Source organism: Dromiciops gliroides, chromosome 4 (assembly GCF_019393635.1).
Source record: "Dromiciops gliroides isolate mDroGli1 chromosome 4, mDroGli1.pri, whole genome shotgun sequence".
In the NCBI taxonomy this organism is placed as follows: domain Eukaryota; kingdom Metazoa; phylum Chordata; class Mammalia; order Microbiotheria; family Microbiotheriidae; genus Dromiciops; species Dromiciops gliroides.
This window is the reverse complement of record NC_057864.1, coordinates 199,886,639-199,899,861: the sequence shown is the minus strand read 5'-3', so window position 1 is coordinate 199,899,861 and position 13,223 is coordinate 199,886,639. Positions and strand designations below refer to the sequence as shown.

The following is a 13,223-nucleotide window of genomic DNA, read 5'->3' as shown; positions in this document are numbered from 1 at the left end:
TCTCTAGTTGTGATTCTAACTCATCCATTCATCGTTTCCTTGAATGTTTATTAATGTTTCCTTAATGTTTATTAATAATGATACCCAGACCAAAGCCTTAGAGAGCTGAGGGAATCCATCTCAGGACAGAAGTTGGCACCAACCTCTCTTTCTCTGGCTATGTGCCGGAGCCTCTGAAATATCCCTCAGGAGGGACGTTTCATCAAACCTTTCCCATAGAGAGATGAACACAGTGAATGATAGTCTGGCAAGGAAGTGAGTGTGGTAGTTCCTGCTGACAAAGTCCCTGGGGTAGATGGGCTTGGACAGCTTGGAAAGGTGTTTTAAAGAACCCGTCTGTCAGCACTGCCAGGAGACAGGTGGCTGCCAGCTCACCAGGGCCCATCTGCTCCTGGAGCTGGGGAGAGAAGAAACCCAAACCTACTTTCTTTGTGGGACACACCAAGACAGACAGATATTGCCTCACATGGCGATATCTTGGAACTAATCAGGATCTACTCGCCTTACACTACAGTCTAAATCAGGAGGGGTGTACCAAGATGGAAGTCTCAGGCAAAAAAGGGACAACCCAACTACAGTGGGACAGTCCCCCAAGCTGGAAACCGAGAGAAGGTCATTCGGGAAGGAAGCACACTCACACTACAACCCCGGAGGCACAGCAAATACAGCTAAAGCATCACAGTGGAATAGAACGTTGGACTGAGTGAGGAAGATCTGAGTTCCAATCCTGTCCCATTCACTTGACCACCTTGGATTATCCTGACCAAGTGACCTCCCCTTTCTCAGCCTCGTTTTCCTCATCTGTTAAATGGGGATGATAATAGCACCCACCGGATTTTGGGGAGGTTTAAATGAGATAACATATGTAAAGTGCTTTGCAAACTTAAGCTAGGTGTATAGAAACATATTGGGGAAGGCGGGGTGAGGGCAGACACCGAGACAGACACAGGCTGGACCAAACCGAGATGGAGGAGGGGTCTGAGATGACTCCCCACCCCGCCCCCAACCCCCAGGCGCTAGAGGTTTGCTCTGCCTTCTGGACTCCCAGCCTAAGGACGCTCAGTAACCCGGTAGGGCTGGGGCCAGGGAGCACAGCCCGTAGTAGGATTCCTGGAGGAAGGGACAAAACCCACACATTGAAAAGACACACAAACTTTATTCATCTGCGGGACACGCTAACAGTACGGAGGGTCCCGGGGTCCGAGCGGCGCCCGGATGGCTGGGATGCGGGCTGGCTCCCGCACAGCGGAGCCTCTGGAGGCGGCTCCCGGAGGCCGGAGGAGGTTCCAAGGCGGGAAGGGCACGGAGCGAGTCCGCGCTGCGGCTGCCAGGGGCGCGGACACTGGTCCCGCGCAGTGGGCAGGAGGAGGAGGAGGTGGAGGAGGAGGGGCCGTCGGTTTCCCCCTCCCCTTTCTCCACCTCCCCGGTCCGGTGCCCTTGGCCTCGAGCGCGTCGTTGGTTTCCGGTTGTCAGGCAGCGGCTGGCTGGGCGGCAGCCGAAGTGGGAGGGAAGGAGGCTGGTGGGGTGCGGGCCTGAGCCCTCCGAGCCGCAGGCAGCATGAAGGACAGCGCGGACTCCAAGGACCAACAGCTCACCGTGAGTCCGGGCTCCTAGTTCTCCTTCCTGTCTCACTCGATAGCCGTCCACTCGCAGATTCTGGACTTCCACCTACACCTACGCCTACACCTACACCCACGCCTATACGTACACCTACACACACACCTTTTCCCCATATTCCCCTTCCAACTCAACTCATCCCCTCCTAACACTCTCCCTTCTATATACGCACCCCCTACTCCTCAGTCCATCCCTAGAACCAGGCCCCCATCACACACCTCCTCCCAAATTCTTCAATCCCCCCCTTTCCAGAACAGAACCCACACACATTCACATTCCAGCCTCGTAGGACTTCTCTAACTCTCTCCCAGAGCAAAGCCCCCTTCACCCAAACTCAACTCACCAATGACAGACTCCCTTAAGTTGCCACCCATCAAATTTGTGATCCTGCTCCAGCCAGAATATACACCTGTCTGCACCCTCCTCCTCAGCTTCCCAAACCCCTGCCCAGAAGCCCTACAATCATCCTACAATCCCCACCCCCACCCCCACTCCCACCCAAATACATACAACTGTACACACTTTGGAGGGAAAGCTCTCTCACTGGTAGAGGAAACAAAAGGGATGGTTTGATTACATTGGGTGATGGGGCTGTGAGTCTGTCTCGATTGTATAGATTTTATTATCTTGGCTCTGTGAACATTTTCTAAATTGGGGAGAGGGCATCCTTGCTCGCATCCTTAGATATATCTCCTCATTCTTTTTCCATCTGAACCTGAGATGTGTGGAAGTGCCCCTAATGAGAAGGGAGATCAACTCTTACCCCTTTAGCATTGCAGGTCTCTTATTACATCTGTAGGACTCCCCTCACCACCTTCTCCCAGAATTTGTGCTGGTGTTGTTTGTCCTGGGTTCTTGAAGAAGACCATGACATCAGAGTGATGTCAGGACTTGCACTGAATTGGATTTTTAAATGAGGGAGGGATGTACAAGGTCACCGACCTCACTCTCTCCTCCAGAGCCATCTGGGTCCAGTGGTAACAGGATGGTGGGGGTTTTTGTTTGTTTGTTTGTTTTTTGGTGAGGCAATTGGGGTTAAGTGACTTGCCTAGGGTCACACAGCTAGTAATTGTTAAGTGTCTGAGGTCAGATTTGAACTCAGGTCCTCCTGAATCCAGGGCTGGTGCTCTATCCACTGTGCCACCTAGCTGCCCCGTAACAGGATGTTTTTAAAGGCAATTGGGGTTAAGTGACTTGCCCAGGGTCATAGAGCTAGTGTCTGAGGTGAGATTTGAACTCAGGTCCTCCCAACTTCAGGGCCATTGTTTTATCCACTGTACTACCTAGCTGCTCCTATGCTGGTATATCTTTAGGCCAGGACCATCTCTATACCTTTTCATTCCCCTAGCCCACAGCATCTGCCATGCCTATGTAGAGGCTGGGATCAGGTTTGCTTCTATTTCCTATCAACAGAGGGGAAGCCAGAGAAGGAGGAAAAGGAAATTTGAATCTCTCTATTCAAATCCTCATGGGTATCTTGCCCAGGCAGCATTGTGGGGTGAAGACAGTTAAAGGGAGCTGAGAGTAAGGGCAGACAGACATAGGGATTACTAGAGAAAACTGTGCCCTTGCCTTAGATGAGGTCTACAATGTAACTCAAGACGTGCACTTCAGAACTGTATTTTACAGAGAAACTCAGGCAACAACTAGTATGGTTTTTATGCATTGTAGGGTCTATGGTGAATCGGAAGTGTGTGTGTGTGTGTGTGTGTGTGTGTGTGTGTGTGTGTGTGTGTTTGTGTGTGTGTTGAAAGCACAGACGCTTGTCATCAACAATCCCTTTTAAAATGAAAAACTGAACTTGGGTGTGGTAGAAGAGGTGACCCAGTGACCCTGACCTCAGGGCTTTGATGGAGTGTATCGAAACTGTGAATGGTCTACCTCCCTTCACTGATTTCTGTTGCTTGCTGAGACACCATCGATCTGCCATCCGCCCCTCCCCACCCCCACTCGTATACATACATACATAGAATACTCCTCTCCTTGAAGGGGCAGGATGGTATGCGAGATTGAGCACTGGGCTCTGGATGACCTGGGTTCAAATGCTTCCTCGGACACTCTGTGACCCTGGGCAAGTTACTTAATGTCTCTGTGCCTCAGTTTCCTCATCTATAAAAGGAGGTGGTGTCCTTTATGACTCCAAAGCTCCAATCCATTTATCCCCAAATGCCCTACAGTAGAGAATTCTGTATAGACCATCTATTAGCAGGAGGTGGGTGGTGATGCAACCTAGCATTAACATCTCACTAAAAGACACATTGCTATTGCATCCAAGTCTCTCATACAGGGATGAGACTCTTGCCAAGGCCCTGACCTGAGCTCTCCAAAGCCCCTGGGGGCCAGAACATCCTCTTTGACAAGTTTAGAATCTGGCCATTTGAAAATTGGCTCACAAGGAGGGAACTACGCATATTGGGCTGGGTTGGGGTGACTTTCCTCTTTCCATCAACAGGAAACTAAGGCAGCTGATGAATATGAACTAGCTGGTGTTGCCTCTCCCCTTGGAAAAAGAAAAAGATTATTATTTGGAAACCTTATGCAATTATGAGCAGGTGCACTCACTAGGAATTTCTTAATTAGGCCTGTCTGTTGAGAGAACAACTTAGTCTGGCAAAGAGAGTGTCAGAGACTTTATAGCAGTGAAAACTCATGGGGGTCATGGAACAAGCATTGGGGTTTTGAATCAGAGGGTCTGGGTTCAAATGCTAACTCTGCTATTTATGACCTGTGACTATTTATATCTGAGTCACCACATTTCTGTGGACAGACTAAATGATCTGAAGGTTCCTTATTGCTCTAAATCAATGATCTTTAAATAAGGAAGCATTGTGATACAATAGTGAATACTTCATTTGCACTGAGAAGACCTGGGTTCAAATCTTGCTTCTATCCTTTGTTACCTGTGTAGCCTTGTTCAAGTCACTTAACTCCTCCATGCCTCAGTTTTCTCATTGGTGATTAGTCTAAATCAGAGGTGCTAATCATGCAGCCAGCACCACTGTCAAATGCAGGGAACCAGATTACAATGTAATTGGGAAAGGGGGCAGCTAGGGGGTACAGTGGATAAAGCACTGGCCCTGGATTCAGGAGGACCTGAGTTCAAATTCGACCTCAGACACTTGACACTTACTAGCCATGTGGCCCTGGGCAAGCCACTTAACCCTCATTGTCCCCCACAAAAAAAAATTTAATGTAATTGGGAAATATATGACAAAATAGAAATACAATAAAATTTTACATTTTAAAATGACATTCCCATGCTGCCTGCAGGGGTGCTTCTGTACAGATCAGTGGTCCCAGTTTCTATTTGAGTTTGACACTGCTGGATTACAGCAAGGCTTCCTAAACTGTGGGTGGAGACTCCATATGGGGTCAAGTAACTGAATGTTGGGGTCTCAAAAAATTTGGCAACAGGAAAAGATTTTGTATCCCTATTTTATATACCTATATACCTGAGGTCACAGAAAAATTATTGGGAAAAAAGAGGTAATGAGGGGGCAGCTAGGGGGTATCGTGGATAAAGTACTGGCCCTGGATTCAGGAGGACCTAAGTTCAAATCCAGCCTCAGACACTTGACACTAACTGTGTGACCCTGGGCAAGTCACTTAACCCTCATTGCCCTGAAAAAAAAAAGGTAATGACTGGAAACAATTTAAGAAGCCCTGGTGTAGATGACCCATAAGGTCCTCATTTTATGATTCTATGAGCCTGCCATCTCCCTGGCTTAAGTACCCTTACTTCTTACCATTCTGTTTTGGAGTGGGGAATGATGGATGGCACCCTTGAACCATACTGCCTCTTTAATCACAGAGTTCTAGTATTTAGAGCTGGAAGGAATCTTAGAAATCATTCAGTCCACTCAGAGAAATGAAGTGACTTTCTTACAAGTAGTCATGGGTCATAAATATCAGAGTTGGATTTAAACCCAGATGCTCTCACTTAAAACCCAGTTCTTGGGGGCAGCTAGGTGGCGCAGTGGATGGAGCACAGGCCCTGGAGTCAGGAGTACCTGAGTTCAAATCCAGTCTCAGACACTTAACACTTACTAGCTGTGTGACCCTGGGCAAGTCACTTAACCCCAATTGCCTCATTAAAACAAAACAAAAAAACCACCAGTGCTTATTTCAGGAAACCTGGATAGTTTCTTTGTGTCCGAAGAGGAGGGCCTGGTTGATTTACACTTTGCCCCAGTGTGCACAGTATCTTTCTGCCTTCTTCCTCCCAGAAGTAGAAACACAGGACTGAATGGAATTTGTATTTAGGATTGCAAATTGTAGACCCTCTAGATGTACGTAGATTTCTCCCTGCTCTGCTGACGTTACCCTAACCATCAAAACACTCCTCCTTTTTTACTGTGTCATCACTGGAGTGTCTAATCTCCAGGCACATAGACACTTCTGTTTAGGTGTCAGAGACATGAAGGAGCAGATCACAGGGGAGGTGCAGGCGTTTAATTTGGCCATACGTCTGAGCAAAGCAGGGCTCACAGACAGAGCTCTCCCCAGAGTCTCTCCCTGGAACTCTGGGATCCCGAAGGACAGGTGCCTCGGTTGCTCTTGGGGAATCTAAAAGTCTGGGTAAAACTTAAGACATTATGCAATCGCATACACTCCTATCTCCCTGCATGCTAAATGTTTAGCAGGGTGAAGATGGAGAGAAATGGTGGCCAGTCTTAGGGCTCAGAGGAGAGAAACTTGAAAGAAAGGGTCTTTTTGGTGACCATAAGTGGGCATCTGTGACTAAGGGCTGATGTGGGAGTTAGTCAACAACATTCAGCTAGAATTTAAGTACCTATCTGCCACTCACTGGGGATAAAAAGAAAGGCATGGGGGGGGGCGGGGCTAGGTAGCGCAGTGGATAAAGCACTGGCCCTGGAGTCAGGAGGACCTGAGTTCAAATTTGACTTCAGACACTTGACACTTACTAGCTGTGTGACCCTGGGCAAGTCACTTAACCCCCATTGCCCCACCAAAAAAAAAAAAAAAAAGGCATAAAACAGTCCCAGCTGTGAAGACACTCACATGTAAATGACCTTGTACAAGGAAGATACAAACAGGCTAAATTGGGATAGATAATCAACAGAGGGAAGACACCAGCTTTAAGGGGGATCAGGTAAGGCTTCTTATGTGATGAGCATCTGACCTCCTGGACCCATCCCTAAGTTTCCAGACCACCCCCTCCTTTCCTCCAGTGGCAAAGGGTGCCAGCTGTGGTGATTCCCCATAGTCCTCTGGAAAACTCTAACCCTGCCCAAGATATGGCTCTGCCTTCTCCCCAGATGCTCACTCCCTTTCTTCTAGGAAAATATTTAAATTGTTCTCAGTCTTTCTGCCTAAGGTAGGTCTGACTTGGGCATGAATTCTTTAAGTCAGGGAGGCTGAGGGCGTAGAGGGTGACTCAAGGGAATCTAATTGTTCAGCCCACCTTCAAGAAGAGAATGGGGTCCCTGGGGGCAGCAATACAAAACTCACAATCATACAGTGCCTTAAAGTTTGCCAAGCCCTTATCTGCAACTGCTATGTGAGTGCAAGGATTATTAACTCAGTTTTACAGATGAGGAAATCAAAACTCAGAGAAGTGAAATTATTTGTCTTCGGTCACATAGCTAGTGAATGACAGAACGGAGGCCAGAAACCAGACTGTCTGGCTCCAAGTCCTGTGCTCTTGCCCCTATCCCATTTTGTCTCCTTTTACTCGCTTCATCCTTAATCGGCACCATTGATGTCACCATGTAGAGGCAGCTAAGTGGCACATTGTTGGTCCTAGAGTTAGGAAAACCCAAGTTTGAAACTTGCCATGGGTAAATCACTTAACCTCTTCTGACTCAGTTTCCTCATCTGTAAAATAGAGATAATAATAGCATGTACCTTCTAAGATGACTGTGTTTGAGATAACATGCAAAGTGCTATGTAAACCTGAAAGTGCTAGATAAATGCTAGCTATTATTGTTATTATTAATATAATTATCATTATTATAAAGAAGCCCTGGGATTTTCATTGCAGCCAACCCCATGGATATTTTAAGCCCACTCTACATTTGTACCTTTGTTCCCGCCTGATTCCATGTACTAGTCAGTGATAAAACTGCATAGCCTTTGAGGAAAGTGAGGGAGTGATGACTTCCCCTATCTGTCACTCACTCTATTATTCTTCTCTCTTTCTTTCTCTCCCTCTTTCTCTACATCTCTCTCCCTCCATCCCCCATCTCTCTCCATCTCTTTCTATCACTCTCACTCTCTTTCTCTTGATCACTCTCTTTCTCTCCCTCCCTTCCTCTCTCCTTCCCTTTCTCTTACTCTCCTTCCCTCTCTCTCCCAATTCTCTTTCTCCTCTCTTTCTCTTCCTGTCTCTCCTCTCTTTCTATTGCTCTATCACTTTTCCTCTTTCTTCTCTCTCCTTTTCTCTCTCCTCTCTATCATTCTCTCTCCTCTTTCTCTCTATCATTTTTCTCTCTTTCCCTCTCTCTCCCTCCTCTCTGTGTCTCTGTCTCTGTCTCTGTCTCTCTGTCTCTCTCTCTGTCTCTCTCTCTCTGTCTCTCTCTCTCTCTCTCTCTCTCTCTCTCTCACACACACACACACACACACAGAGGCATATACTCCTCTTTGCATACTTTCTATTTCCAATAAAGCTGACTTGCTGTTTCTCCTTCATGATATCCTATCCTTTACCCCCTTGTCTTTGTACGAGTGGTCCCAAATGCCCAGAATGTACTCTTTCCTCATTTCTACCTTATAGAATCCATAGATTCATTCAAAAGACAGTTCAGATGCCACCTCCATCACAAAATCTTTGGGGATTTTCCCCAGTTTTTTAGCATTATCTCTCTTGAGATCACTTGTATTGCTTTCCATTCATTACTTTGTATTTATTCACTTTCCCACATGTCATATCCTGCCAGTCTAATGTAAGTTCCTTATAAGAAAGGAACTTATTTTGTCCATCACTCTAGTGCCTCACTCAGGGCAGAAGCTCAATCACTGTATGTTAAATTACAATGAACTGGATGACTATGTTGTTGGATAGAGGGTGGAAAGGAGAGTTGGGGGGAGAATGAGGAGAGTGCCGGGGACAACCTAACAAGCCCTCAGACCACGAGCCTTTCTAAGCCTTTGGGTTCTCTTTGATGTGGGACCTAATGTCCCTCCACTGCAGCTTCACTTCTTCTAACAGGAAACCTGGTGTCTTTCTTTAGGTGGCACTCCGGGTCCGGCCCATTAGTGTCACGGAGCTAGAGGAAGGAGCCACACTCATTGCCCATAAAGTGGATGAACAGGTAAACAAAGGCCCCAGCAAAGAAAAGGTCAGGGAGATGGTCTGATCTGGAGGACTGGGTACAAGTTCTGTTTGCACTGACCAGGGAAATGGAGTTGCCAAGGTCTCCCAACCCAACAACAATGATGATAATAAATTATATTTATTGTTGTTGCTGTTCAGTCATTTTTCAGTTGTGTCTGACTCTTCATGACCCAATTTGGGATTTTCTTGGCAAAGATACTGAAGTGGTTTGTTATTTCCTTCTCCAGCTCAGTTTATAGATGAGGAAACTGAGGGAAACTGAAGCAAACAGGGTCAAGTGACTTACACAGGGTCACACGGCTAGTAAGTGTCTGAGGCAGGATTTGAATTCACAAAGATGAGTCTTCCTGGTTCCAAGCCCAGGGATATATCCACTGTACCTAGCTGCCCCAAATATATGTATGTATACATATATATGTGTGTGTATATGTGTATGTATACACATATATACACATGCGCATATGTATACACATATACATACATATTAATTTATATATTTATAGATAGCTTTGAACTTGATCAAGCACTTTGATCACAACGACTCTGTGAGGTAGTGTGTTTTACCCATTTGACAGATGAGGAAACTGAGACAAACAGGGTGAAGTGACTTGCCCAGGGTCACACAGCTAGTAGGAAGCAGACATGGACCTCAAATCCAGGTCCTTTGACTTTAAACTTAGTAACCATGTTGCTTTCTAAAACTTGCATTTCCTCTAAACAGCTCTCTATTTCCTCCTAGTTACAGCAGGAGGACCTCTGGGTGGCACAGTGGATAGAGTGCTGGAGCTGGAATCAGGAAGATGTCTTCCTAACTTCAAATCTGACCTTAAACAGTTACTTGCTGTGTGACCCTTGGCAAGTCATTTAACCCTGTTTGCCTCAGTTCCTCATATGTCAAATGAGCTAGAGAAGGAAATGCAAAACCACCCCAATATCTCTGCCAAGAAAACCCCAAATGAGGTCACAAAGAATTGGACATAACTGAAAGTGACTGAACAACAAACACTTAGGTGGCAAAAGGAAGCTAGGTGGCAGGTGGTGGTGGACAGAATGTTAGACTTCCAGTCAGGAAGATCCAAGTTCAAATCTGGAATTAAACACTAGCTAAGTGGCCCTGGACAAGTCATTCAACCTGCCTCAGTTTCCCTAACTATAAAACAGATAATAGATAATAACAGCACCTACCTCCCAGGGTTGTTGTGAGGATTGAATCTGCACAGTATTTAGCACAGTCTAAGCTTTTAACAAATACTTGTTTCCTGTCTATATCAACACCAGCAATAATGATAATAAAAGGGATAATGTGATGATGGTGATAATGATGATAAATCAAATTTACATAGTGCTATCTTTACATATGTCATCTCATTTGATCCTCACAGCCAGCCTGAGGTAAGTATTGCCTTTTTTTTCTTTTTTTCTTTCTTTCTTTCTTTTTTTTTTTTTTTTTGGTTGGGGCAATGAGGGTTAAGTGACTTGCCCAGGGTCACACAGCTAGTAGGCGTCAAATGTCTGAGGTCAAATTTGAACTCAGGTCCTCCTGAATTCAGGGCTATGCTTCATCCACTGCACCACCTAGCTGCCCCCTAGTATTGCCTTTTAATTGATATCATTATCTCCATTTTACAGATTAAAAAACTGACTGGGGTTGAGAAAAGTTAGTGACTTGTCCTCAGCCTCAGAGCTGGCATCTGAGATGATATTCAAACCCAAGTCTTACTCACTCTAGCCTCTATGCCACCCACCCTTCTCATCCTCCATTTTTTCCTCTCCCTCATTTCTCACATCTGAAAAGCCGCAAGGTCTTGTCAATGTTTCCTACATCTATCCCCTTCCCTTCACATATAGTGCCTCCACTCTCATACATTTGTTCTCAGTTCTCACCTGGACTACTATAATAGTTTCTTACTTGGTCTTCATGCTTTCAGTCTCACTAATCCTTAATCTGTCCTCCACATAGCTGCCAAAATAGTTACCCTAAGGTACAGACCTAAGCACATCATTCAGTGCCCTACTCACAGATCTTGAGTAGTTCCCTATTGCCTTTAGTCTGTCATATAAAAGTCTCCATCGTGGCTCCCACCTACCCTTATAGTATTATTTTTTGCATCACATCCCTTGCTTTTTTCTCCCTTCCAGCAAAACCAGAATCTTGGGTGTTCTGCCAACTCAGCATTCCATCTTTATCCTCTGTGTTTATGCCAGGTAGTCCCCCAGGCCTAGAGGTACTCCCTCCTTATCTTCCCCTCTCAGAATACTTTTTTTTTTTTGGTAAGGCAATTGGGGTTAAGTGACTTGCCCAGGGTCACAGAGCTAGTAAGTGTTAAACAGTGTCTGAGGCCGCATTTGAACTTAGGTACTCCTGAATCCAGGGCCGGTGCTTTATCCACTGCGCCACCTAGCTGCCCCGGGAGAGGGTTTTTCAAGGAAAGAGAATGAGGTTGAAGGACACCCAGCATCATGAGGCCCTCTGGGATCTACTATTACCCTACCTCTTCCTATCTTGGTGTTGCCTAGAAGTTCCTCCCCTGAGTGGTGGGGCCCCATCAAAGTAGCAAGACCTGCCAGCATTTCTGCAAAGCTAAGGAGGCAGCCACCAATGCTGGGAAAGGTACATGTTGGAACAGGTCAAGTTATGGGTTCAGTAAGTTTGAATTCACTGGTGCCCAGTGGCTGTGATAAGAAAAACGGGAGGTGAACAATCCCCTCTCCCTGAAGCCCAGCTAGAAGCCACCTGTAATAGATTGGCTTTTCCTTCACAGATCTTTCTGAATAGGATGGTGAGTGTGACCACCACAAAATGGGCAGGGTAAATTATCCTAAATTCCAATCCATCGATCATTTCCAGGGGCTTTCTCCACTACTGTCACTTACTGGAAAAATGTAGGTTACCCCAACCCAAAGGCTTCTGAGCCAATGAGGAGAAACAAGCCAGTGAGAGGGCCAAGTCTGGACTTGTTTAAGGAGCAGTTAGAGCTGGATCTATATTGAGAATAGAAATTCTTCAGCACCAAGATAGATCTTAGAGGTCATCTAGTCCCTGAATACATGGGCTCCAAGAGGTTATTTATATAGTGCTTAAAGGTCTGCAAAGCACTTTACATATCTTTTCTCCCTTGATTCTCACAATTCTGAGAGGTAGGTATTATTATCACCCCCATTTTACAGATGAGAAAACTGTGGCTGGGAGAGGGTAAGTAGCTTGCACACCATCACACAGCTTGAGTCTGAGGAAGGATTTGAACTCAGGTCTTCCTGACTTTAAGTTCAGTGCTCTATCCATTGTACCACCTAGCTGCCTCTAGAGTTTGAGGGGTCTGTGACCCAAGGAGGCCTATTTGATATATGAGGTTAGAGATCAAGTGACTTACCCATGGTTGCATAGCTAATAGAGGCAGAGGGATGACCAGAAGCTCCTTTCTGGCCAATATCTTTTAAAAGGTCTAATAAAAATGATACCCAGGGGGCAGCTAGGTGGCGAAGTGGATAAAGCACCAGCCCTGGATTCAGGAGGACCTGAGTTCAAATCCGACCTCAGACACTTGACACTTACTAGCTGTGTGACCAAGTCAATTCGCCCTGTTTGTAAAATGAGCTGGAGAAGGAAATGGCAAACCACTCCAGTATTTTTCCCAAGAAAACCCCAAATGGGGTCTTAAAGAGTCAGACACAACTAAGATGACTGAACCACAACAATCTAAGCATAGCAAAGCCCCTGCAGACTTGTATCTCTTAGTTTCCATTTCAGCCCACATGGCCTGGAGGAAAGAGCCCTAGCCTCAGAGGCTGGCTTTTGGCAATTTACTAGCTATATTATTGTGGGCAATTTACTTTTTATATCTCTAAGGCTCAGTTTCTCAGCTGTATAATGGGATGGTAATACTTGTGCTGCCGGTCTCAGCCAATTGTGTTGTAAGGCTGATTTAAACAGGAGTTCCTGCCAATACTGTTGGGCATCAATAACACCAACGTCTCTTTGCCCATACTTGTCTATCATCAGCTATCAGGAGGGCAGTGCCCATATGATCGCCCCAAGTATGTTGATCGGTCTTAGGGTCTGTCAGCCAGACCTAAGCCAGCCCTGGAGACCTTGTTGAAGCATCTGAGTAGGATTAGATCCTGGAAACAGACTTCTTAAGGGAGTGGTAGATTTCAGGGAGGGGAAAGAAATCTGATAGGATGTTGGGGCTTGTAAGGGACAAGAGTAAGAGAAGAAGCATCTTAGTGAGTCATCATGCCTCCCCCTCTTCCTGCCCTGAAAACATCTCCTGCCCGAGCTTTTCAGACTATTTATTTGCAGGACCTAGGC

General features: G+C 46.0%; 2 protein-coding genes across 5 annotated transcripts in view; both read left to right on the top strand.

The window, feature by feature from the left end:
• DNAI2 (dynein axonemal intermediate chain 2) overlaps nt 1–1,536 on the top strand; it is a 91,005-nt gene extending 89,469 nt beyond the window's left edge. The window contains exons 14-16 of the mRNA XM_044003300.1: nt 1,049–1,070; nt 1,183–1,359; nt 1,474–1,536. Of these exons, the coding sequence (XP_043859235.1) occupies nt 1,049–1,070; nt 1,183–1,359; nt 1,474–1,536 (262 nt within the window). The remainder of the gene's footprint in view (nt 1–1,048; nt 1,071–1,182; nt 1,360–1,473) is intronic.
• The window catches only part of KIF19 (kinesin family member 19), a 58,165-nt gene continuing 46,305 nt past the window's right edge, over nt 1,364–13,223 (top strand). For 3 of the 4 annotated variants that reach the window (XM_044003846.1, XM_044003847.1, XM_044003843.1), the window contains exons 1-2: nt 1,364–1,596; nt 8,811–8,891. In XM_044003846.1, coding sequence (XP_043859781.1) covers nt 1,558–1,596; nt 8,811–8,891 — 120 coding nt within the window. In that variant the 5' untranslated portion in view covers nt 1,364–1,557. The remainder of the gene's footprint in view (nt 1,597–8,810; nt 8,892–13,223) is intronic. The other variant, XM_044003845.1, reaches the window with a different exon arrangement.